General features: G+C 38.8%; 1 protein-coding gene across 2 annotated transcripts; it reads right to left on the bottom strand.

Moving 5' to 3' along the window:
- Positions 1 to 888: 888 nt before the first annotated feature.
- pcgf5b (polycomb group ring finger 5b) lies at positions 889 to 27,813 on the bottom strand. 2 transcript variants are annotated; one of them, XR_014535964.1, is made up of 10 exons: positions 27,648 to 27,813; positions 23,876 to 24,185; positions 20,530 to 20,626; positions 18,958 to 19,013; positions 16,088 to 16,147; positions 11,957 to 12,102; positions 10,027 to 10,125; positions 8,725 to 8,814; positions 1,176 to 3,121; positions 889 to 1,075 (listed from the first exon to the last, which is right to left on the bottom strand). XR_014535964.1 is itself a non-coding variant. In XM_083555768.1 (9 exons), exons 2-9 carry the CDS (start codon positions 23,985 to 23,987, stop codon positions 3,074 to 3,076), a joined length of 708 nt encoding a protein of 235 aa, XP_083411894.1. In that variant the 5' UTR covers positions 23,988 to 24,185; positions 27,648 to 27,813; the 3' UTR covers positions 889 to 3,073. The 2 variants fall into 2 exon arrangements, 1 of the variants encoding a protein (XP_083411894.1); XM_083555768.1 differs by having other exon boundaries at positions 889 to 3,121.

Raw genomic sequence — 27,813 nt, 5'->3', positions numbered from 1 at the left:
CTGCATAGAACATAGTCTACCTGTGTGCACCTTCATCCACTCTTATGTCACCCCATGATCCTCCTTCTTCTTAAAATAAGTATTCTCCACTGCTATTTCCATTCTTTTAGCAAAATCTATCACCATCTGCCCTTCCAAATTCCTCTCCTTAAAGCCATACCTACCCATCACCTCCTCATTACCTCTGTTCCCTTCACCTATATGGCCATTGAAATCTGCCCAATAACCAATCGTTCATTTCTAGTTACACTCTCCACCACTTCATCTAACTCACTCCAGAATTTTTCCTCACAACCCACTTGTGGAGCATAAGCACTAATGACATTTATCATCACCCCTTCAACTTTCAGCTTCATGTTCATAACCCTATCTTTTACAATTAATTTCTAATGTTTAACCCAAGTAGAGTAAATTTCATCACACATCGCAAATAAATTCACAGTTGAACGCAGGCAGCCACAAATCAGTAGAGGTAAGAGTTTGTCTTTTTAATTACATGCCTTTCAATATGCCCCTGTTGTTGCTTTACTGTCAGTTATTATAGAGAAATTGTACTTTAAATGTAATTGAAGACAGCCAACTTTTGTCTTCCCTAAAAATATACCATTTACTGGTCAAACTAGAAGTCAATCTTGCCATGTAAAATAAAAAAGTAGTGTTTCTAAGATAAGTTTGCTTATTTGATTAATATGCTGAACTGAAACATTTTTCTAATAAATTGAAGTGTAATATACATATCTGTGGGAAGCAGTTGACAGTAAACGACTGTTTATATACAGTAACATACTGCATAATACCTAAAAACACGCTCAGGTAAGTTACCATAAAAAAATCGATTGTAAACTTTTTTAAACCATTATGAGAAAAACAAAATTAACCAATAATGAATGTGGTCTTATTAAATTTTTTATTATTATTCAAACAGTTCCAATCCAAATCACACCACAGAGGTAATTCTTCATTCAATCACACATGTGTATTTAACAAATCTTCACATTGAGAGTAACTTGCATACAGAATGTACATTTCTCTATAAGAATGATATCAGGCACATTGAAAAATAGAATAGATTATTCTAAGCAGAATTTGATGTAGGCTAAACATTCAACCACTTTTTAAAAAAGAACTATTTACAAGTGCTTCTCGTTACAAAAATACATTGTTCATTGCAGCACGAGGACATTTAAAAGATTGTTTGATTGACAATTTATTCAGGTACCACTTTAACCCACTGCTGGATTTTTTTTTAAATTTGTTTTCTTTAGTTTGCAGGCATTTTAGATATACACACCATTCAGAACACACTGGAAAATGGTTTCTCTGTTTCAGTTTCGAGTTTGAAAACCAAAAGGTGATTTTAAAAGTAAAAAATAAAAAAAGACTACTAAAAACGATAAAAATGCTGAATTGATGTGGCAGTTACTAAACAGGTTTAGACTGAATGCTTGAGCATAAAAAACATTAATCTAATCTGTATTCCAGACGCACAGGACTGGAACTGACTAGTTCTCATTACTGACTAGAACAATGCCTACATTTCCAGTACTTTCTATCATAGCCATATTTTCCCTTACATTTTTTTTTTAAGCATTTTTTAATTTAAAGGAGGTGTTATTTAATTTATTGTGTGTATGTATGTGTGTGTGTGTGTGTCTGTCTGTCTGTCTGTCTTTGGTGTATTACAAAAGGCCTAATAGTAAGGATATAGATTATATCAGTTGCCACATCTGTACAGTCATATCAGGTAGAAAACTGTGGACTAAACTAGTTAACCTATTAAATATATAATTTTGAAGACGATCATTTGGCACGTTGTGTCACATGACACTAAGTGCTAGAATGGCCAGACATCCTGTTGGAAATCAATATAATCTGTGAAGAAATGGACAATAATGAAAATCCTTAGAATAAAAAAAAAAAGTCAAGATCACCATCACTTGTAATTCATTTCCATACTGTTAATAGAGGGGCAATTCATCACAAAATGACACAGCTCCCCGATGCCCAATAAAGTCAGTGAGGGACACTTTGCAAAAAGTGTATTAAAAGTATGTCACTGGTACAAAACATCAAAACTTTCCAATATAAATAATGAGAATAATTATAAAATTAGATGAATAGATTGTAGAAATGGGGGATCGATTTGATGTGATTATTTTATTGTGAAAAGTTTAAATAAATGGAAAACAAAAAATCAAGAAAAATGTAAATTTCATTACCCTTTTGGTATTTAAGTAAGTGCTTTAGTGTAATTGAATTTTTTCCCTTGATTAAAAAAAGTTATGATCAATTCATCACAGAAAACTTTTTTTATTATTATTTATTTGTTTGTTTATTTATTTATTTAAAATAATATAGGTATTTATTGTGTACTTTTTATACAAGTGGATTTCCCAGGATCTGGATTCACTAATACAGAAGCAGCGTTTCATCAGTAAATCTAGTGCAAGATTTCAGTGCTTTTCCTTACTGCTCCTAGTTAGGCTTCTTTCTATGTACAAAGACGTTTGTTGAAACAAATGTCAGGGGCCACTATATACCCTGCTGTCCAGAAATAAAAAAAAAACAAGTAGCTTATTTAATCAATAGCTAAGGATGCTTAGAACTAATAAGACGCCATTATGTACTTCTGGCAATAATGAAAAAAGGCTGTTGAGAGCAGCAACAACATGATGTTCAGAAAAGGCACTACTTTTAACTACTGAAACAAGGAAAGAAGAGAAAAAAGGATGTTAAGATAAATGAACACACTTGTTGAGCAATTATCTCACAGCATGTGAATTTCCTTGGGTCTATAATGTCATGACTGATTATGTCAACAGTTCTGGTAGACCAACAAATGGAATGAGACACACATGCCAAACCAGGATTGGGTTCAATACGTTTTCAGACAGCTTACAGTCCCAGCTGTGATGAGAAATTTAATAGGGAAGTTTTAGAACATTCAGTACAAGAAATACGAAACTCAAATGAATGAAAAAATATGGTGTGATTAAGTCCCTCCTGTGCAGCAGGTCCATTCATTGTTTTGTCTTTTACTAAGCTTTAAAAAAGTGCAGGAGTCTCATCTAGATTAGCCAAAGTCAATTCGAGGACGATATTCCAGTACCATTGGATAGGCCTAAAAGAAATAAGTAAGAGAAATGAGTGTCACTGTAAATCACTCATCAGAGTTTAACATGTACCCACAAGTAACCATGCATCATAATGTACACGAAACCAAAAAGAGCATAATTACATTTAATGTATATATTTCTATACACTATATGGACAAAAGTTTCTGGACACCTGAACATAAGATTCGTATGTGCTTTTCGAAAATTTAGTCCCTGTTTCCTGTTATAATAACCTCCACCCTTCTGGGGAAATTTTCCACTAGATTTGGAGTGTTGTTGAGGAGATTTTTGTTCATTCAGTCACTAGGGCACTATTAAAGGAGGAGGCCTGGTGTGCAGTCAGCATTCCAATTCTATCCAAAGATGTTAAATATGGTTGAGATCAGAGCTCTATAGTAGGCCACTCAAGATGTTCCACTCCAAACCACATTAATCAATCTTTATAGAGCTCACTTTGTGCACAGGGGCATTGTCATGCTAGAACAGGTTTATGTCTGCTAGTTCAACTAAGAGGAACATTTTCACATATAGCTGGAGTCAAGTGTATACGAGTGCAATACTTTTGTCCATATTGTGCATTTTATATATATACAGTGAGGAAAATAAGTATTTGAACACCCTGCTATTTTGCAAGTTCTCCCACTTAGAAATCATGGAGGGGTCTGAAATTGTCATCGTAGGTGCATGTCCACTGTGAGAGACATAATCTGAAAAAAAAAAATCCAGAAATCACAATGTATGATTTTTAAACTATTTATTTGTATGATACAGCTGTAAATAAGTATTTGAACACCTAAGAAAGTCAATGTTAATATTTGGTACAGGAGCCTTTGTTTGCAATTACAGAGGTAAAACGTTTCCTGTAGTTTTTCACCAGGTTTGCACACACTGCAGGAGAGGCTTTGGCCCACTCCTCCACACAGATCTTCTCTAGATCAGTCAGGTTTCTGGCCTGTCGCTTAGAAATACGGAGTTTGAGCTCCCTTTAAAGATTCTCTATTGGGTTTAAGTCTGGAGACTGGCTAGGCCATGCCAGAACCTTGATATGCTTCTTACAGAGCCACTCCTTGGTTATCCTGGCTGTGTGCGTCGGGTCATTGTCATGTTGGAAGACCCAGCCTCGACCCATCTTCAATGCTCTAACTATGGGAAGGAGGTTGTTCCCCAAAATCTCGCAATACATGGCCCCGGTCATCCTCTCCTTAATACAGTACAGTCGCCCTGTCCCATGTGCAGAAAAACACCCCCAAAGCATGATGCTACCACCCAGATGCTTCACAGTAGGGCTGGTGTTCTTGGGAAGGTACTCATCATTCTTCTTCCTCCAAACACGTTTAGTGGAACTATGACCCAAAAGTTCTATTTTGGTCTCATCTGACCACATGACTTTCTCCCATGACTCCTCTGGATCATCCAAATGGTCATTGGCAAACTTAAGACGTGCCTGGACATGTGCTGGTTTAAGCAGGGGAACCTTCCGTGCCATGTATGATTTCAAACCATGAATGTCTTAGTGTATCACCAACAGTAACCTTGGAAACGGTGGTCCCAGCTCTTTTCAGGTCATTGACCAGCTCCTCCCGTGTAATTCTGGGCTGATTTCTCACCTTCCTTAGGATCATTGAGACCCCACGAGGTGAGATCTTCCATGGAGCCCCAGTCCGAGGGAGATTGACAGTCATGTTTAGCTTCTTCCATTTTCTAATGATTGCTCCAACAGTGGACCTTTTTTCACCAAGCTGCTTGGCAATTTCCCCGTAGCCCTTTCCAGCCTTGTGGAGGTGTACAATTTTGTCTCTAGTGTCTTTGGACAGCTCTTTGGTCTTGGCCATGTTAGTAGTTGGATTCTTACTGATTGTATGGGGTGGACAGGTGTCTTTATGCAGCTAACAACTTCAAACAGGGGCATCTAATTTAGGATAATAAATGTAGTGGAGGTGGACATTTTAAAGGCAGACTAACAGGTCTTCGAGGGTCAGAATTCTAGCTGATAGACAGGTGTTCAAATACTTATTTGCAGCTGTATCATACAAATAAATAGTTTAAAAATCATATATTGTGATTTCTGGATTATTTTTTTAGATTATGTCTCTCACAGTGGACATGCACCTACGATGACAATTTCAGACCCCTCCATGATTTCTAAGTGGGAGAACTTGCAAAATAGCAGGGTGTTCAAATACTTATTTTCCTCACTGTATATATACAGTGGAACCTCGGCGCTCGCGGCCTCAGCGCTCGCGACCTCGCATGCTCGCGACTTTCATTCCGACCGGCAACTCTCATTCAGATCGGCTCGTGAGCAACCGCGAGCTGCTCAAAACGCTAGTTTTAACATTTCTAATCAAGGTTTATCTCATTTAAATTGTCTAGAAAATGCTTTAAAACTATTTTTATTATGTATTATTATACTGTACTTCTCTACTGCATACTTTACTGTACCTGTACTTTTTTTTTTTATTAAGCATTGTAATTGCTGTTAATTTACATAAAGTATTGTTAAAATAGTCTAATAATTAAGTGTTATGGAGTGAAATAGTGTTATTTACTCATTTAAATCGATTTCGTATAGTGTTCTTTGGGTTTTTACTGGGTTGGAAGGGGCGTATCAAAAGGTCGCGAAGATTCGGAACTCGCGACCGGTCTTAGTCCCTAACCCTCTCGAGCTTCGAGGTTCCACTGTATATATATATATATATATTTATATATATATATATATATATATATATATATTTATATATATATATATATATATATATATATATATATATATATATATATATATATAAAAGCATTATAAATAGAGGATAAAGGATTTGAATATGATATTCATATGGATATGAATATACAAAAATGCATAAGTGAGATTCAGAGGCTCTATGTAATGAATCTATTACACACACCCACACACCATATTCTTCTTCTTATTATACTATTGTACTCGTTTCTTTGTAAATTGTGCCTAATTGAAATGATAAAGGTTAAAAAATATATTCTGTTAAACATACAGTATATCATTGTTACATTTTCAAATGATAAAAAATACATTTAGATTCAATTTCAACAAAAATATAGTGTGTTTTTAGTAGGTATACACAAAAAATATATACTTCTTCAAGCCCAGGCAAACTATTTTTAGAGAGAGTAGAATTTTTTTTGTGTGTTACCGGAAAGAGGGGAAATGAAGTACAGGCCCACACTGACCCAATTCCTTGCCTTTCCAGCCTAATGAGAATTCCAGTAGAATTTCAGGTAGCTGTCACACCGTTCAGTTCCATGTGTTTGGAAAATAACACCTTTGTTGTACTAGTCATTTGTTATCCCGAATGCTTGCTATATGAAACATCTGCAGCACTTTAGCACCGATTTATAATGCATGTGATGAATGAGGACAGGCAATATTAACTAACAGCTCATTAGTAAACTTCTATTCAGAACAATATGCACATTCCAAATGCAACAATTTTAGAGTATGTTACTAGTCTGACTCGGAAAAACTAAAATCTATTTTACCATAATGCATTTCTATACTGCCATGCATAGAATTGAATTTAATACTTTCATTAAAAAAAAAAAAAAAAGGGGTCCACATTCCACCAGACCAAAATAGATCATGATCTGAAAGCAGGGTGAAGTAGCACAGGGTGACCCAGCTTTCGCACCCTTCATTAAGATGTCATATTTGAGATATCTAAGAGGGGCAGCTGTTTGAGAGACCCCAGCAATTCTCTGTGTGCTAATCTCTAGACATTTTGAACCTGACCTCTGATTGTATTCTCACAGTCTCACATTAAAGTGATGCTCACAGAGTCAGATTTAGAGCAGCAGTGACAAGATGTTCAAAATGATTCAGGTCAAAGCATTGATTTCCTTTAAAGACCTAGTTGTAGGTTAAAACTATGATTTATTTGTTGGAATTTTTTATTTGTTCGCTCTAATAAATGAGGTGAATCATTTGCAGCAATCACTCATACTACTTACAGTCAAATGCAAGTACTTTTTTAATTTTTCTCAAGTACAAAAATCTACTTTTACTGGAGTAAATTTTAAATGGGCTGCTTTTTTCCACTACTTTTCATTCAAAAACAAAGGGTTTTTGGTTTCATGGTTTCATTGGTTATTTTCTGTAATGCCTTCTGAAATTCAGCCCAAATAAAGAACTACATGGTCAGAAGGAAAAAAGGAGTATCAGTCCACAAATGTATCATTTTAGATTGATTGTTTAACCATTAGCTCTTAAAAAACTTGCTTCTCATACTGATTCATAGGGATTTATAGAATTTGTGCCACAGTTGGCACAGTTTTTTGTAACATCAATACATACATTATTTCTAACATCTGCTCAACTCTGCTTATGTTCAAGCACAGCTTAAACTTAAACGTTTCAACAAGTTGATCTAGTTCTATTTTCAGTTTTCTACATAACCAACAATGCAATTCGGCAGCCTGCTGATTCATCTCCACCTACAGAGAGTGATACAGCAGTACTTTAGTCTCTCCAGCTTTCGCAACTGTACACCTGTACATTCTGCTTAAACAAATCAGGCACCAAAGCTTTACATTTTATGCTAATGTCTGTATGAACCTCGTATTTGCAAACTACTAACTAGCTGAGCCAGGCAGGTCTCTGCCATAACTCAGTACAACCGATTCAACATAAATGTAGAACCTTATTTTTTATGGATTTCTGATTCTGAATTTTGTCTTCCTTACTTTTTAGCTAGATTTCTACTTAAAAGGACATTAACCCTCATTGAAAAATACTGAGTGAGAAAAGATGATTTTTTATTAGAGGCAAAAATAGCATAACAGTCATCATCAATGTCTAAAATCAACAACAAATTGTCTAATTCTTCAGGGTAAATGAGACAGTTATATTGCCCTAGCATGCTACTTCTTTCCAGGTAGTAAAAAAGTGAGAAATAGGATCACTCAAACATTTTCACCAGAATTACCAAGCCAAAATAAATATATCAATAAAAACATGATCAATGCTGTTCACTGTGGTCCTTTATTTTTAAGTATATACTGTACTCTATATTTAAAAAAGGTTTTAAAAATTATTCAGGAATCTGAACCCTCTTTTTATAGTTAATGCACCATGTTTACACATTTTTATGGTTTTTACTGGACTGGAGATCTTTTCCGGGACGTCCTTGGCAGACCTCTGCAAAAGCTAGTTGTTTTGAAATAAAAAATCTAAACAAACTCAGGCCTTTACTCTTCCCTCAGAACTCACACATGCGGCTCCTAGGCGTAAATGCCTGAATGCTCAGTAAGAGTTTCCTGAACTGACATAGATAAATGAAGAAAGCTTCCTTGTCCTGACTGGTTAATTGAGACTAGACTTTGTCCTTTGAGTTCTACTGATAGCTGCCACACTGAGATGTCACTAACCCTAGGCAAAGAAACATGTGTCACATTCTCAAGAGCTCATCCATAGAATCATTAGTTTATTAGGAAAGATTATAGAGACGTTTCATCCATTGAATTATGAAGAAAACTTGAGATTCCTTAGAGGATAATGAGTCTGAAAGCCAATTCATTATTTATCTTAGGTGGGGTGCAAATTAAGTACATGTGGAGAGAATAAGAGGCATGATCTTACATTTTCTCCCCGAAGTCTCCATCTCGTCATGTATATGAACTCCATGGTGTGATCCTTTCCCATAATCTCTCCATTGCATAGGACGTCTAACTGCAAAGGAAGGACACATTGACACAATGTGAGGAATTCCTGGACTTCAGCTATGAAGATAATGTACATTCTACAATGTGTTATCTTAACAAACTTTATTATAGCCTTCAGTCAAGCTGAATTTACACTGCACAATTCTGATTTAAGATGGTTTTGCTGTTGCTGATTTTTTTTTATTGTGAATAAATGATGTAAGGATCACTTATACATCAGGCAGCATTTCTCACACAGTGTGAAAGGAAAATACTATTAGATTAAAGTGCTTGACCAAGCTTTAACACAGGATCTTTCAATGTAATTGGATATCATCAATCAATCAATTTTCATTCGACAAACCACTACTGTTTCATGGCAATGAGACATATAGTCATGTCCACTGACAAAGTTTAATATACAAGACACTGGGTTTTTCCCTGGTGAAGCAACTCCTGTTTGGTCTTTGGGTGTTTTTTGCCTTCAGTTTTATCTAATACAAGCGAAATATAAGGCAATCAGTTCCATTGGCAGCCGCACATGCCCACAGCATAACACTACATATCACAAGAATTTCCAGCCCTTCTCCATATACTTCTTATTAGTCTGGTACAACTTGATCTTTGTTTCATTGTTCATTCAATGATGTTTCAGAAACTTACAGGCTTTTAAAGATTTTTTTTTATCTGGCCTTCCAGTTTTTGAGGCTTACCAATGATTAACATCTTGTGGTAAAGCCTTTGTATTTAATCTGGTGAAGGTTTCTCCTTATGGTTGACTTTGACACAGACAACCATTCTTTCTTGGAGGGCATTCTTCATCTGGCCGACTGTTGTGGATTTTTTTTTTATGTTATTTTGAGCCTTTGGTGCTCACCAGTGATATATTTATTTCTTCTTTAAAAAAAAAATAAAAGCACAAAATATTTCATGTGGCCACACCAATTGTTTGTGTTGTCTCTCTGATGAGTTTGTTTTGGGGGGTTTTCAGCCAAGTGTTGACTTGCTTCACTGACTCTGAGAGCTTCATATTGAGTTAAAATCGAGTTAACAGTGACAGATAATAGAGTTACTTGCTGGCAACACACACCTGGGCATGATGCAACAGCTGACAAACCAACTGTCCAGCACTTTTGGCCCTTTTGAAGGGGGGTTATGGGGCACATTTAAACAAATGTACACACACACACACACACACACACACACACACACACACACACACCAACAGCACACACATTACCTCATAAGAACTTGGAAGCTTTAATTTTAGGCTTAAAAACTTCTTGATGGTTCCTACAGTGACACGAGTTGAGCAGCGAATAAATTTCTTCATTAAGCCCTAAAGAGAGAATGAAATACACAACACATTTTTACGGCTGATCCAACATCACGCAATGCTGTGTAGCACTCAAGGTACAGAGTAACCATTAGAAACAATTAGCAGCTTCTCGACACAGCAAAACCTTCCTATTGTCTCCCAATCAAGAGCTCCACAAAAAGGCTGAAAGAAAACAGGGTTATACTGCAATCACCATCCTTATTATGAAAGAATACATGAACATACACAAATTTGGATAGTGGCGGCTCAAAGACGTCTCTAATGGCGTAATAATGAGATCATACATGACAAAATAAGCCATTAAAGCTGAGCAGGAGAAATTAACCGTAAGGACAACTAGAGAGAGTGTGAATTAAAGGTGTATTCCAGCAAACAAATCTCAGCTTACTGCATCTATAGTGGCTAAGTGATTACCACAGACTATAATTCTGACATATTTGCCTGCATGGAGAAAAAACAGAAAGCATGTAGTGGACGTCTAAGGGCCATTATAAGTTTTGGGGTCTGGCAGTAAAAGTTTATACGAACACATTTTTTTTTTGCCGAACACGAGGTATTTGCAAATCAACCTCTAAATCTGGAAAAAAAATTATTTTAAGAGGCAAAGCAACTTTATTTATTGGGAAGAATTTGTGCCTGTTCATGTGCAGATACCACAGACGTTTAGGGAAGGTAGCCAGAATCCTTTTCTAGTGCATTGCTTCAGACTTATAATAAGCCTCAATGATAAGAGTGTTTTGTATTACATTGAGTTACTGACATGTTATACTTCTGTGATTAATAAGAACTGTTAGTTTTACTTATTATTCTACAATGTGGTGAAATGATAGTGGTAATAAAGAAATTAATAAAATAACACTTCAGCAGAATCTCTATTGAATATATATGTAGTAATAACTTTATTGGATAGTGTCAGGAATGTTGCATTGGACTATGTTTCCCATTAGCCACTGCATTATTACATTACTGTCACTTGCTACTCATCACTTGCACCTTTTCCTTGCCATACTTGATTAGCATTTGTATAAAAGTCTCACCTTTCACAGAACTCCTTGCCTAACGTTTGTCTTCCTTGGTTGTTGCTGGTTTAGCTTATGCTCAGACGTATGATTATGTTTCATGCTTTATTTTAGTGTTTGTTTCTTGATCTTCTACTTTAATTAAAGTAATCCGCACTTGCACATGCTTCCTGCTTCATTACATGACACAGAAAACAAAGACAGGAATACAAAAGTCTTGGGAGATGCAAGGGGTAGGGAGGCACCTCTGACATAGAGAATCTGTTGACGTATTAGCTTCAAAGTTAAACAAAAAGAAGCTTTTAAACTGCTTTTTTCAAGATTTTACCACAACAGACACTACACTATATTTCCCATAAGCCTTAACAGCATGTCACTTGATTCCAACTTAGAGCTGATTAGCACTTTTATATACAATAGCTTCATACGTCAAACTCATGTTTGCATTCTTCCCTGTTGGTTGGTGTTGTTTTTCTCATTCTACAGTTCAGGTAATGTTTTTGTCTTAAAACCTTTAGATTATTTTGTACCACTGCACTCTGTTAAAGAAATCTGCATCCATTCTTGCTTTGTTACATGACATTTTTATTATACTGGGCCTTAGTGAAAGCTGGAACTCAGCCTGGCCTTTCACTTCACTGATAATTCCTTATTAAAAGATATGCTAAATAAAGAATTTCTAAATATGTGATTATTACATTGCAGTTTTCTGATAGAGGCTATGGCAGAGAGAGTATGATCACTGAAGGAGAACATAATATGAGAAAGAGAAACATCAACGTGAAGCACAGATAAAGGCCAAGACAGCTAACCTTAACTATATTCTCTCCTATCTGGCTGTTGTTTCGCAGACAGTCCAGACAGATGGCTATCTGTGGGTCATTCCTGTGGTAGTCTCCATCCCCTCTATCGTCAATGTCCTCATCCATTTTCATCCTCTTACACTGTGGGCCATCATCTGAAATAAGATTGTGAGAAGTCCATTATGACTATGTATGCATTTGCAGCAGTATAGACATGCATGTACATTTTAGTGACAGAACTCCAGGGGAATACATAGACAAATACATGGAATAATCGGAAGGTTTATTGTTTTCACCTCTCATGAATGAATACACCCAAGCTCAAGCAAATCAAAAACCCTCACAATCGTTCAGCTAAACGAAGCCGCATCTTCCTTTCGAATTAGAACAGCGATATACAAGAAGACACACTTGGGGAGGGGGAGTGATATGAAAAGGAAAGTAATTACACAATCATTAAGAATTGCTTACAGCTGCACACTCTTTATGAGCTGTTGTTTGGAGTGAAGCCTTTAGGAAATTCTGTGTGGCTGATGCATGATTGGGTAATTCAGTAAGCAAACGGATGGCAGGAGAACAAAGCGGCTTTTCTAATGTTCAATAAAGGGCCAAGCTGTGTTCCTCCACAGGCTGTATTTGAATTTTTCATACCCACCGTTTTTCGATGTACAAAATGTGATTGAGCCTTGAGGTATATCTTCCTCAAGGCTTTTTTTATTGTCTGCTGACTGAAACCTGACAGCAAGCTGGAACAACATGGCTATGATATTATAGCTATAGCCTGGTCATTTCGAACAAAAGATGTCTCCTAATCTTCCTGGGGACAATCTCAGAATTTTTTTACAGATTTCACACATATTTTATGTCAGAATTCTCTCAATGAGTCACTAGAGCACATAAGCTATCGCTTAGTTATTTGTAAGTGACTGATTGCTTCCTTAACACACCCAAGTGCAGTGAGATGAAGACAGATATAATCAGAGTTCCTAGGAGAAGACTGTCAAAGACCAGCTGCCTGCTGTCACCTTAAAAATCGAAATTTAACACTCCCATAGGCGTCTACACTGCAGTCAGTCTCAGCTGGTTCTTAGTCACAGCCTTATCCTTTGACTTACTGTATAGTGCACATAATTTGATGCTATAAACGGCCATAAGTTTCACTCTAAAAGCTCTTACTAAAATTTCATAGAGGGAGGCATTATATCAGTCATTAATTAATACTGACCACCACTGTACTCTATATTAACCATGAGGAAAGGTTAAGGGCTAATTTATGCCAGGAATTCTTTAATATGCTTGGTTAGAAAGTGATTCATATTCCATAACAATGGCTCTGACAACAGTGCTGGCTGTAATCATGGGTTTATATAAAATCTAATGCATTATTGTTTCTATAGTAACAGCTAAAGACAGGGACCTAATTATGAACATTTAAAGAGGTGTTATTATTAACATATACAATATATAAAATATCGTCTATCTAATGATTGATTGGTTGAAGCTGTTAAGCATGCAGGGAATGTTTATTTAGTTTTGCACCTCAGGAAAGTGTTCAATAAAGACTTTGATTGAACGGCTTTCCTCAAACATGACACGCATTATAAATTTTTTTGTTTGGCTGGCTGCCTTACATCCCAGAGCTCCCTCATGTTTACATTTACACTTACATTTATGGCATTTGGCAGATGCTTTCGTCTAGAGTGACTTTTCTCATTTATACAATTAAGCAGTTGAGGGCCTTCCTCAGGGGTCTAAGAGACCGCTTAGTGTTGGGAAATGAACTCATGAAAGGAAGGTTCATAACTACTGAGCTACCACTTCCCCTCATGTTTCCCTCATGTTTCCCTCATGCTTCTCTCATGTTCTCATGTTTGTGGTACCTTCCTGCACTCCCTTTCAGTTATGTTGTCATAGCTACCCCTACTGAATCCCTGTGTTAGGCTAGGCACGGAGGTGGAAGCCGGAGTAACAGCAAACAGAAACTTTATTCAACAACAGGCAGAGCCAACACAAAAGCACTCACAGCACTCGGGATAGTCCGTGAATATAATCCGAGGGGCGCTTCGGAAGAGAAGCGCCGCTGTGGAGTGTGCGAGGAGTCCGAAACGGAACGTACGTAGCGGGAGAACTGGACGGTACAACGACCCCAGCGGGGTCCCGGAACGGAGCACAGCCCAACTTGGAGACCAGGAGCGGGGCAAGGTCCTCGGCGCCGACCGGAGGCAGAGAGATGGCCGCAATGGAGACCAGGAGTGGACTGACGCCGCCAGCAAGGATTTGAGGTGGCGCGACGCGCTCAGCGGAGGCAGGACGCGGAGAGACGCCTTTAACGGAGGCCTGGAACTGAGAGGCGGTCCTGTCGATGACCCGAGGCCAAGCGGAGTCCTCAGCGGAGGACTACCCTCAGTGGAGACCAGGTGCGGAGCGACGACGTCGGCGGAGGCCGGAGGCGGAGCGACGCTTCCGGTGAAGGATCGGGACCCAGCAGCACCCCTCATGGAGTCTAAAGGCCGAGTACCAGTCTGGAGCTGAGAGGCCACCACCCTGGAGACCTGGAAATGCGTGACGTCCCTAGCAGGGTTCATCGGTGCGACGTCTCCCTCCAGGAAGCTCAGGAGCGACCTGTCATCACCCAGGGAGCTTGGAGGCAGGATATCACCGTGAGAGGGGTCCTGAGGCGAGCAGTCACTGAGGGAGGAGCTCACGAGCAGGACATCAATGTGGGAGGAGCTCGGGAGTGAGACGTCGCCATGGGAGGAGCTCGGGAGCGAGACGTCGCCGTGGGAGGAGCTCGGGAGCAAGACGTCGCCATGGGAGGAGCTCGGGAGCGAGACGTCGCCGTGGGAGGAGCCGGATGAAGCCGGGGGCAGCGGCTCGACGTCCCTTTCTCAGTCTAGGAGCCGAGTTGAGAGCTCTGAAGATCCCTTGGGTAAAGCGGAGCTCTGAGAGGTGGCATCGCCTTCCGGGAGACTGTGGGGCGAGCCATCGCCTTTGGTGGAGCCCGGGGGCAACGGGACGACTTCTCTTTTGCAGTCTCGGGGTGAGTTGAGTGCTCCTTGGGACGCTGGAGCGGAGCGGAACTTTCCCGGAAGTCCTGGGACGGACCCGAGCTCTCCTCGGGGATCGGGAGAGAAGCCGAGCCTTCTTCAGGGGGAGAAACCCGAGGTTTGACAGCCGCCGAAGGGGGCGTGGCAGGGGGATTCCTGACACCCTGCTTGCACTCTGTTCCCACTGTACAGGGTCCTTAACCATTACATGAAAAATAACCATACCTAATAATTAACTGCCCCTCTCTCTGTCTTGAGCTACACATGCTCCTGAGGTACCAGTGATCCTGTCCATTTTCTTCTTTCCAGACCTGCGTGATTCATCCAGATGGCCTATTTTTGGTTGGAGTTCTCGCTGCTCCACATGAACTACACATGAACAGGCTGAAGATACATGAGATGTGCCCAATGACGCTATAGAGGGTTTAACTCCAGAACCATGAGGATGGATGTCGACTGTATTTAATAAAAAACAGTTTCCTACAACGGCTTACTGCCATGAACAGCATTATACTCAAGGCTCCGTCAGTGATCAGTTGATAACCTCTGGATGGAACTATAATAAATGGACATTTGGTGTCATCCAGATGAGGATGGGTTCCCATTTTGAGTCGGGTTCCTCTCAAGGTTTCTTCGTTAAATATCACGGTATTTCTGTGCCATCACAACTGGCTTGTTTATTAAGGCTAAAACTTAAAGGGTCAAATTTCTGACATTAGAATTTCTATTTGTAATCTATTTATTTCTGTAAAGACAAAGTCCACTGTTAAACAAGCTCTACAAATAAAACTGAAATAATTCGAAATTTTTGTATTAATGAAAAACAGAGGCTGGCAACAGAACAACTGTTTATTGCTCGTAAAGGATGACAAGACAGTATTTTGTTAAGGAATGGAAAATATATGGACACAAATTATAACAAGCCATTCATTATTAAATAAAAGAATGTAATAATTGGCAATTGCCTGTAGTATAAGAGGAATAAAACATTTTTCTGCATGCTGTATTATGAAAAGAGAAAAATCACCAGTTTGCAGAGGTCACAGTAACATATATCACTAACTTGTTCTTTAGACACTTCAAGTGTACTTACCATCATCGTTTTCTTTTGACTTATTTTTCCTCCAGAAATCAATCTCTTGCTGTTGTTCCCCTAAGTAAAAGAGAAAGAGAGAGAAAGAAAGTCAATAATTTAAAAGCAAAAACAGTGCATGACTGTATTTATGTTTTCAGTAGTTCACACCTTCCTGGAATACTCCAGCTTTTCAACCTAATGTCTAATTACTGCATCTGTAGTATATGTGTGATGAAGAATCTGAACATGTTCCCTGATTCTGAGAAACAAACAAAAACAATAATAAACTTCAAATCAGAAGTCCCCAACCACCAGGTCAAGACCAGTACTGTTGAAAAGCTGTGGAAGAGATGCTATCAGGTCGCAAGAACATTCGGCGGAAAATCTCTGTATAATTGATTGTGTGTTTTGCAATTTAAGAGCCAGAAATATAGGATTTGTACAGTATCTCACATAAATGAGTACACCCCTAATTTTTCAGCAACCATTTTAGCATATCTTCTAGGGGGCAATACTATAGAAATGGAACTTGTACATATTTTAGAGTATTCAATGAGCAGCTCATATAGCAGTATAGATTTACTGTCCTCTGAAACTAATTAAACACACTATTATACCATTATTGTCAAAATAACTGGCAACAAAAGTCAGTACACTGATAACAGCTAAACGTCGCTTAACCATGAAAAGCCACATGTCCTATTCATCATGTTCATGTTTTTGTCTGCTTGACAGGACAATAGAAATTTGTGTATCTTGTATTAGGGCAGTTAAAATTTGGTTCTTTGAGTACAGTTCTCTCATAATGACCACTGGTTGTTCAACATGGCAACTCATGGCAAAGAACTCGTTACCGTACAGTGGCCAGTGTCATACAGAGGTTTTCCATAATGGATTTCAGTCAGAACAGCCATCACAAGGGACGATCAGATAAGCTGAGTGATTGTGCTGTGCGCCAGGGGCAGAAAATAGCTTCAAAAAACAGACGCATGAGTGCTGCAGCATTGCTTTAGAGGTTGGAGAAGCGGAAGATCCACTTGTCAGTGTTCAGAGCATATGCCACACACTGCAAAAAGTTGGTTTGCATGGCCGTCATCCCAGGAGGAAGCATCTTCTGAAGCTGGCTCACAAGAAAGCCAGCAAACAGTTTACTGAAGACAACCTGTCCAAGAGCATAAATTACTGGAACCATGTCCTGGGGTCTGATAAGACTAAGATAAACCTGTTTGTTCAGCATGTGTGTTAATGCCCTGGTAAATAGTACCAAGAAAATTGTGTCTTGCCTACAGTCAAGCATGGTGGTGGTCTGGGGCTGTATGAGTGTGTCTCCATACCTGAACCCTATTTTGCACCTTTGGGGCATCTTCAACCGGAAAGAGGAGAAGCATCATGTGTGTGTAACATCCAGCAGCTTTGTAATGTCATTATGGAAAAGTGGAAGAGGATCCCAGCAACAACCTGTGCAGCATTGGTGAATTCCATGCCCAGGAGGATTAAGGCAGTGCTGGATAACAATGGTGCTCACACAAAATATTGACACTTTGGACACAGTTTTCACATGTTCACTTTTACTCTCTTTTGTTGCCAGTTATTTAGACAGTAATGGCTGTATGTTTCTTTTCTATAGTATTTTCCCTTGATATAATAAAATGGTTGCTAATATATGAGGGGTGTACTCACTTTTGTGATATACTGTATGTAAAATGGTATATATATATATATATATATATATATATATATATATATATATATATATATATATATATATATATATATATATATATATATATATATATAAATATATATATATATATATATATATATATACAGTATATTGGGAGAGTGGTGGCTCCAGCGGTTAAGGCGCTGGGTTGCCGATCGGAAGGTCGGGGGTTCGAGCCCCGGTATCGCCATGCTGCCATTCTTGGGCCCTTGAGCAAGGCCCTTAACCCTCTATGCTCCAGGGGTCCCTTACGAGGGAAATATCAAGGTCCGTGACGTTGGGCCGCCTTCCAGTGGGCTCACCACCTGCAGGAGGGACCGTAAGGGACGGTGCTGTGAGGATTGGGCAGCAGTCGAAGGCGGGGGCCTACTTAGACTGCTGCCCCCGCGACCCGAATTACGGATAAGCGGGAGAAAATGAATGAATGAATGAATATATACAGTATATATATATATATATATATATATATATATATATATATATGGGAGGTGGTAGATCAGTGGTTAAGGCATTAGACTTTGGAAGGTCATATGTTTAAATATGCTGCCACTGCTGGGCCCTTGAGCAAGGCCCTTAAACCTCCCCTGCTCAGTTGTAAGTCGCTCTGGACAAGGGCGTCTGCCAAATGCCATAAATGTAAATATAAATGCAAATATATATAAAAAGCCTACATTTACCCTCTCAACACACACCTTACCACCCCACTCTCCACATGCACACAAGCAGGCTGTTAAAAATATTTTTAAAACCAAACTGGCCAAAGTGTGCAAAGTTGGAGACTCCTGCTCTGAACAATAATTGTCCTTTTAAATAGTGTACTCTACTTTAGGGAATCCAATGACAGTTTTTGTCTGACTGCACATGGATACACAAAACTTTTACAAAACACGTAAATTTGGATTTATAGTTGTGTTAAGAAAACTCCAACATATTGTGAATATTATTTACATTTATTTGTAATATCATCATTTCCCAACTCAGCTATTGATTGGATTCAACAACTCTGTTTAACCGATTTCTTGAATTCTCAGCAATAATTTCTTGTCTTCTCAGCATAGGGAAATGTTTTTACAGTCATTTATTAGAGATAATCACTGTCTCTAATAATTCAGTAGATAATGCTGGAGTATTCCTTAAAAATGAGAATGTACTTGAGCTCACTTACTTTCCCGAAGTCCAGGCACAAGCTTGAATATGATTTCCTCTAATGTGTTGTCCAACCTTTAAAAAACATGAGAGGTTGGACAAAAAGAGAACAGAAATGACATAATGCCATAAAACTACTGTCATAAAATAACATCTGTGTTGATATAGCTGAGGTCCAGCACATACACACTAACAGGAGCAGTATATTGTGGTTACTATGCCCAAAATGGGGGGTGGGACGGGGGATGGTGAAACCTCACAGCTGAAACACTGGCTATCCTGAGCAGTGCAGCTGTTGGCTGGAATGCATCTCTGCTAATACCAAAATTTATTGGCTAGCCCACACACACACACACACACACACACACACACACACACACACACACACACACACACACACACACATATACACTATGGTCTTGCCTAACGGCAAGCCGCTACAGCTAGACAACTCAGCATCAGCTTTGATACATGTGGAGCAGTCTATGAGAAATGCCCAGCAGAAGTATGGCATCAGTCTTCGACCATACTCTGCTCCATTCCAGCAAGATGGACGCTCCTAACACAGAATTCTGAGTCGAGTCATTTCCAAAGTGGTTCTATAAAAAAATGTACTTTTACAACTTGACTACATGAATAAATACAAATGCATAAGAAGTTCTCTGAGCTCCAAAAAAAAAACATAAAAGAGGTTATTTGCTGTGGCATTGCTTTCAGTTTTTTTGTATTCTTTTTAGTTACAGCATACCAATGATGCATAAATACTATATTTTAGATTAGGTTTTTCACAAAATAGCCTTAGAACAAAAAAATACATTTCCATGGACATATATGCTACTACACTTGTTCTTCATTGTTTTGTTGAATTGTTAGAAGATGCTTTAGTTCTATTTCAGTTGTTCTCCAGTGTTCTGTATTGTTTTAAGATTTATAATCACAGTCTTGATGTCACCCAAATGAGAATGGGTTCCCCTTTTCAGTCTGGTTCCTCTCAAGGTTTCTTCCTCATAACATCTAAGGGAGTTTTTCTTTGCCACAGTCGTCACCTTGACTGTTAAATTCTGTAAAGCTGCATTGAGACAATGTCTGTTGTGAGAAGCGCTATAGAAATAAACTTGACTTGACTTGACTTGTATGTTTGCCAGGTACGGCTTGCAGTCTGCTTTTCTTTCATAATTTCTTCTTATTTGTTCATAAGCAAGACAATGTACAATAGGCTTATCAGTATGAGATATTGGTATTGGGGCATTTTTAAAGTACAAAAATCTATATTGATATCGTACATGCATATCCCCTAAGTCCTCATTTTACTTGATCTACTTTTATAAATGGTTTGTTGGTAGCAAAAATCGTTATTTTAAAGCATTTGTTTGAAAATGTCCATTTCTCATGGTGGTTTGACGTCTAAACTTTCAGTCACTTTATTTTGGAACAACTCTCTGAACTCTTTGAATTACTGTTGGGGCTTTCCTTCTACAGTGGCCTACATCATTTCAGAAAAGACTCAAGATTTACAAAGAGGAGGTGGAGCCAGCTGTATAATATGTTAACCATTTACATGGTTATTATCTGTATAATAAAACAGGTTTACCTTAACATTTCCAGTGGGTTAGTTTCGTGGACTTGGATGCCACATTTTGGACATTCGTTGCTGTCTTCAAAATGCTGAACGATGCAACTTTTACAAACTAGCAAGGACAGAAGTAGAGAATTAGCATTCACTCAAACAATTCCACAAAGCTGCTATTTGCTTATGAATAAACATTCATGATGCATAACCATTTGAAATTAGTTTTAAACATGCATTAATTCATTTATGTGCCAGAACAAGAAAAAAAACTGAACGGCTTCTGTGGGAAACCTTACCACTTTCTTTAGGCGAGCTGATTTCATTGACTAATTGTCTGAATGTCTGCCAAGAGAACATTTGTGCCATCTGTGCCATTGGTATAATCTCTTATATTACCCCTTTAAGATTTACAGTTTCTAGGAAATTCAGCATGTGCATGAAATCTGCATATCTGTGTGGTGTGTAAGTAAAACTGAGCCAGTGGCAAGAGACTAAGATAAAGGCCTGAGCTGCATCATATTCACCAAGCCTCTCTCCCACCTCTCTCTCTCTCTCTCTCTCTCTCGCTCTCTCTCTCTCTCTCTCTCTCTCTCTCTCTCTCTCTCTCTCTCTCTCTCTCTCTCTCTCACACACACACACACACACACACACACACACACACACACACACACACACACACACACACACACACACATTTACGTCATTTACATCATTTACGACTGTGTCATACAGCAATGAAAAGTTTTTAATTTGATGTGCATTGAATTGGAATGCCATTAATACCAAGCTGGACTGCGTTTCATATACAATATCCAAACACACATTTAGCTCTAATTCATACAAAAGCAATGACATGAAACCCCCATTAGGCACAATTAGGACAATGATTATACAAAATGGTCTGAAACAAGAGGAAAAATATAGAACTTCTTTGGCCTTTAAGAAAATATTATAGTGTGTACTACTACAAGGCTTTACACATAAATAGAGAAAAACCAATACTTTATGTGCACTATTTGTTGTTTTGCTTTTACATATTTATTCAGAAATATCAATCAGAGTCACACCTGATTAGAGTTATAGGTTAGGCAATAATAAGCAGTGTACGAAAAAAACGTAGGTGCTGATTCATTCTAATGCACTTCTCACTGCCACAGGATAAGCGAGAGAGAGAGAGCGAGAGAGCGAGAGAGAAAGAGAGAGAGAGAGAGAGAGAGAGAGAGAGAGAGAGAGAGAGAGAGAGAGAGAGAGAGAGAGAGAGAGAGAGAGAGCTAAATCATCCTATCAAAAGCAAGACTCCACAACCAGGCTTTGTATTGAAATAGAAGCCTTGCTGTTTGTCTTTCCCCCTTTGGATTACAGTTTGCAGAAAGATAAGAAACCGACTCCTACAAACAAATAATTGGAACACAAAACGCTCATTGAAGGTGGAAAGACATTTGTTGTCATGGTGACTGGGGCTCCAGATATCTGCGTTCACCCTGAGGACTGCAGATGTGTGCATCTACAAGGGCACTTTCACCTTTCACTATTCCATCAAAAAATGTGCGAGGTGTAAAATAAACACGCTGACTGCGTGCTGGAAAAAAGAAGCACAAACACAAAAACCTCGCAATCTTTAGAATCAATGATACACAAAATCCCCTTGATTTAGATTACATAAGACATGCCGCTCTGTGTCAGAAGGATTGTCCTCAAAGGCATAATACATGTATCACTTACAGCATAATACTACTAATTCCAAGATTATTGGTACCCTTCAACTTGAAAGAAAAAAAGAAACATAAAATAATGTACAATTATTCACTTTCAGACCTTGATTCCCCTCACTATCTCTGGTAACTTGTAATTATAATTACAGTATATCCTTTATTAACTTAACTGCAATTATTGTACACTACATGGCCAAAGGATTGTGTACACCTAAGCCCCACCAAACATACAATATGTGGACCTTTTATACTGTAAACTGCTGAATGCACACGGTTAAATAGGATGTCTTCGGGTTTTTTTCTTTAACTGCAATTTTTCACTTTAAAGGAACAATTCTGTTTTAGCATGACCACTATGCAAGAAGCAAGCTCCATGATGACATGGTTTGCCAATATTGCAGTAGAAGACCTTAAGATTAATAATAAGATGTTATGCATGGTCTATCCTGACTGTATGATTACTTTCGGGTTGTCTGAAGAAAATACATGTGCATTTGCTATGAATACTATATAATTTTCATTCCGGTCATTTTCTGTCCAGTTTGGTCCCATATTCTCCCCTATCCAACAAACACCTACCAACCAGGGAGGGTGAAGGCCAGCACATGCTTCCCCATTGAGACACCCAAAAACTAGACATTCACATCTTTTAACCTGCAGTTCATTCTGCATCACAGGTAGAGCGACACACTATCACACGCTATCTGCCCTTTTCACCATACACAAGCTTACGGATCTCCACAGTTGGCAAGTTTTACTGTGAATGACAATAGAGTGAGAGTATGCCACTTAGCTGACCCAGAGAGAACAGCCACAGATGGCTGATTGGAATTTGTGACCTTCCAACTACAGGCCATACTTTTCTGTTACCAAACTTACTATATGTTTTATTTATCTTATAGAATAATTGCGATAGTGTTCATAAAGGGTGCCATTAATTCTGGAGTTCCCCTAAAATTCCATCCTTAATGCTTCATTATCGAAGATATCCACAGGAGGCAGGAGAGATGTTATCATGTTATACTTAATAGTAACATTCCAGTGTTTTCTATAGGATTTCCTCAGCTCTGCATGCTTTAATTACTTCACTTCCTAACTCAAAACAACATATGATTATGGTCACATTGGTGGCTACTAGCTGCACACAGGAAGGCATTTGGGAAAACCTGAACACTTCAGCAAGCACAATGTAGTACTGTATTCCTTGCTAGCAGGTTAGCTTAGCTAAAAATATTTATGAGCATTAAATGCTTGACACTTCAAATATTTAATTCAATTAACTGTTTTTAGGGTTTTCTTTTCTATAAACAAGCTAGCCTGTTAGCAAGAAATACAGTATTATCGTGTGCTTGCTAAAGTGTTCAGGTTTTTCCAAGCTTTCTATCTTCAGGAGTAGAACTATACCTAGCTAGGTTCCACTCCTTAAGTTATGTCAAATAAATCCCCCTCAGGCCTCCATGGGATCATACAGAAATCTTTATTTGAGTTTATTAAGTATAAATATGGCCTACATGTCAAATGGGATCCCCCAAGGGATAATGTGGGAAATTGATGAAAGAGTGCTAACAGTAATGGAACACAGCATTAGTCTCAGGGTGACAGAAAATCCCTGACTGTGGCTTTTTGAAACATGTTCGTTAAGGCAAAGCACTCACAGGTATGCAGGCACTCTGTCACGGTGGTGGGCTTGATCAGGTAGCCTTTACACACATAACAGGTGATGAAGTGGTTGAACTCCTTGACTAAGTGCTTCCTCTGAGTGGCCATTTTCTCCTCTTGCTGGCAGGCAGGTGGAGGGATACTGGAAATTATGTGTGCGGTTTGGAAGATCTATGGAGCTAAGGGAAAAGCTCAAAGCACGGCTCTGCCGCAGAGAGCCTTGCCCTTACGTCCTGACATGTTCAGCTGTTGGTGACATCATGGTATCATGTATGCTGCCTTTCTGTCATCATGCTCCTTTGACATCTGTAATATACATGAAAAGAAACATTATTACAGCTGAAAACATGCTCATGCTAGTAAAAAATACCATGAGGTTCAAACCCTGTTAAAGATGAGCTAGTACAGGTATAAAAACCCAATAGAGGTCAGTTATTTATTATTTGTAGCTACACTTCATTAACCATTTTGTCAGGCACATCTACTATTAAAGTTTGTAGATATAAAGCCGCTGCCTGTGCTTTGGCAGCTGAGGATTTTAAGCACTGCATTATTAGACACATCTACCTTATCAATCCACCGTGTAGGTTAATGGTTCGAGACTAATGCTCGGATCATTTCTCCGTAAATTATGAATTGATTATCCTCTAAATTGAGTTTTAAATATTTTAGTCATTCCCGTGGGCTCACCACCTGCAGGAGGGTCCGTAAGGGACCGGTGCTGAAAAGGAATGGGCAGCAGTCGAAGGCGGGGGCCTTGACAGCCCGATCCCTGGCCATGGAGAAGTGTCTGGGGAATCTGCTTAGACTGCTGCCCCCGCGACCCGAATTACGGATAAGTGGGAGAAGATGAATGAATGAATGAATATTTTAGTCAGGAAGCCATCAGAAAAAAAATTATTTTACAAATTAAAAAAATAGAGATATAATTTGAAATACATGCATCAATATTTTGCCTATTTATTATAGTTTTGTTTTTGAATTTCTACCCATAGAACTGAATTGTATTCAAACATTAGATTCCAGCTGACATTGTTTAAATTGTTTGAATTGATTCCAGCTGACATAAGAATAATACAATAAAAAATGGCTGGTTGTGATTTCCACCACTGTGACACAATCATTAAATTGGCTATGCTACACATACTTTTAATCAGTGGTGATGGATAGGTATTTTTAGTTGTTGCATTTTTGCTCACGCTATCAGGGGCACAGGTGGTTCAATCACAGGAACAGTGCTGAGACTGATACACTCAGTGGAACACACTACAATGTCAGTGTCTCTGCTTGGCTAAAAATGCACCACCACCACCACCACCACCACCACCACTACATAAATAATATCTGATCAGCAGTGGTCTTATGGCAGTCCCTTTTTATACAAGGGTTAACAAATTGTAAACATTCTGAAAAATAAATGAACTACAGTCAGTAATTGTATAGCTACAAAGTGCATGTGCAGGTCTATCCAAAAGGGGTATTAAATTCACAATTTTCTATTTTACATGTGCTTTTCTATGATTATCTCTCTATCCAGAATGGCCATGTGACAAATTTTTCCTTCATCCTGTTATTGTCTGATCATTTTAAGGCCCATCCGGATACACATATCCATGATTTTTTATGTGTCACCTTGTGTTGAAAAAAGTAGTTTGACAGATGCACATCTTTCACTTTAACATTTCTATATTAATTGTATCACTAGTAGTTTCCTCAATGATGCTAATGTATTAATACTGTAGTTGAGTTTATTTGTTTTAAAACAGCTAGCCATTAACAGTTATTCATGTATCTGCATTTAATGTTAGATGTTTGCAGAAATGCCCAAGTAATGCAAACATCTATGATCTGACCGGATGTTAGTTTTATCACTGAGTAGAAGTATAAAAATACCTATTGGAGATATTTTACTGATAAAAAAAACTAAACCAAACCAAAAAGGGCGTATGTTAGATAGGCCTGATAAAGTGTAGGGTGGGCAAAAAAGACTTAGTTAGTACTGAACCAAATATTTATTATATATCTATGGTTCCTGTGGGGGTCACTTAACAACTGTCAGGATCTTTTTTTTTTTTTTTTATGAATAAGGAGACGTGTAAAAACAACTATAACAGATATCCCCCTGATAAAATAAACCAAGTTGAACAGGGCTTATATTAGATAAGCCAAATAGAGTATATAAAGAGTGTGTTGGTGGGTGGGCCGTAAACAAGGCCCTTAATACTCAAGTAAGTCACTCTGGATAAGTGCGTCCAACAAATACTGTAAATGTGAATGTAAAGTATTTTATTATTATTATTATTGATATTATTATTATTATTATTATTATTATTATTATTAATAATAATAGTAGTAGTAGTAGTAGTATCATTGTTGTTAATGATGTTGATGTTATCATTGTTATTTTTATAATTATTTCCATTATTATAGTTGTTGTTGATGATGTTGTAGATAATGTTGATATCATCAATGTTATTTTTATAATTATTGTCAGTGGCACCAAAAAAAAGCAATATGGCTTCCCAGACATCTGTAACATCCTATAAGGCTTATATTAAACACATCAGTTAGAAGCAAAACAAGCTGCTTTTTAACAGTAATATACGATTTGCTCTAATTGTTAATACTATTGCGACTTCACGTATTTTCATTGCTCGCAACTATAATCACTGGCATTAATGTCACTTCCACACCAAGCGTCATCCCGGGGCTCTGTAACTGCCATGCGCGCAGGTGCGTGTGTCGCTAATCCCCGCCCCCTGGGCCAAAGCGAAAGCGATACGGCTCGGTGTCAGCGCGCAGGGCGTTCCGCGGGAAGATCCGCAACAGCGCACACTAGCGTGCTACAGAGTGCACAGGAACAGTGAACACCACAGGTGCCCTCATGAGCCGCGTTCTACCTTCATATACTATTCAGAAGACTTGTTTCTGGGTTGTTGTTGTTTTTTTACTTAGCTATGACACTTTACAAAGCGTACATCCATTTTTGCACATCCACCAGCCTGTTTTGAGAAAAAGCAGGGACGTGAACAAACAAGTGCCTATCGTTCCTCTGAACTTCCAGGAAGACTGAAACAAACTGAAACTGAAGATAGATAGTTAAATAGATAGATGGATAGAGAGAGAGAGAGAGAGAGAGAGAGAGAGAGAGAGAGAGAGAGAGAGAGAGAGAGAGAGAGAGAGAGAGAGGTGTTAAGAGTCTGAAGCAGTCTGTATCTCGGCCTGTCATCTTTAGCATGTCGCCTGAAAGTTTCAGTCTCTCTGAGGACCAGGCTGAAAGTTTGCAGGCGGAAAGGCGGAAAAGTTTCATTTTCTCAGTCAGAGATACTGTTTCAGGAGCAGATAGATCCACCGCAACACCACACACCTCAACATCTCCCCACCATACCATAGTACATCACATGGCAGGACTCAGCAGAGCTGTCAGTGTGTGTGATAGAAGCGACCTCGGCATGCCCGTGTGCTCATTTCATTTTCTCTTTGCGTCACTCTGTCCATGATAAAAAGCGGCGCTACAGCCGAATAAACATCCGCTCTCCCGCTTTCACTTTGCTTAGGGTGTGAGGCAGAAGGAAAACCCCTGACTAGTTGATGTGCTCTCCTCTCAGAGAAGCTGTCACCTCACACCGGGAGCTACACATGCCCTGGAAACTCTAGACCGACTGTATCGCGTCGCCATCCCAACTGAAACTTTCCTACGGCGGCCAAGAGGAAAAGCGATCCGCGCTCGTCATGGGTCCGTGACTTTCCTGCGCTTCGTCCCCTTACCTGCTCAAATCACGCGTCCTGCTTCATGGTGCTGCTGCGCAGTATTGTAGGGAAGCGTGTGCTCGAAATGTGACATGCGGAAAAGTCGGCGGGGAGAAGGCGGAACTGCTCACTGTGTGCGACTGTGTGTGTGTGTGTGGACGCGGATGATGATGGGGATGATGAA

This window comes from Silurus aristotelis, assembly GCF_946808225.1.
Source record: "Silurus aristotelis genome assembly, chromosome: 12".
In the NCBI taxonomy this organism is placed as follows: domain Eukaryota; kingdom Metazoa; phylum Chordata; class Actinopteri; order Siluriformes; family Siluridae; genus Silurus; species Silurus aristotelis.
The sequence above is the reverse complement of the archived record's forward strand: the minus strand, read 5'-3'. Positions and strand labels throughout refer to the sequence as shown.

Excerpts from the sequence above, each read along its gene's own strand:
- pcgf5b (XM_083555768.1), bottom strand. The coding sequence starts at position 23,987 with ATGGCCACTCAGAGGAAGCACTTAGTCAAGGAGTTCAACCACTTCATC. Across the intron at positions 19,014-20,529 it reads AACCCACTGGAAATGTTAAG|GTTGGACAACACATTAGAGG; the intron begins GTAAACCTGTTT and ends TGTTTTTTAAAG. Across the intron at positions 10,126-11,956 it reads TAGGAGAGAATATAGTTAAG|GGCTTAATGAAGAAATTTAT; the intron begins GTTAGCTGTCTT and ends TTCTCTCTTTAG.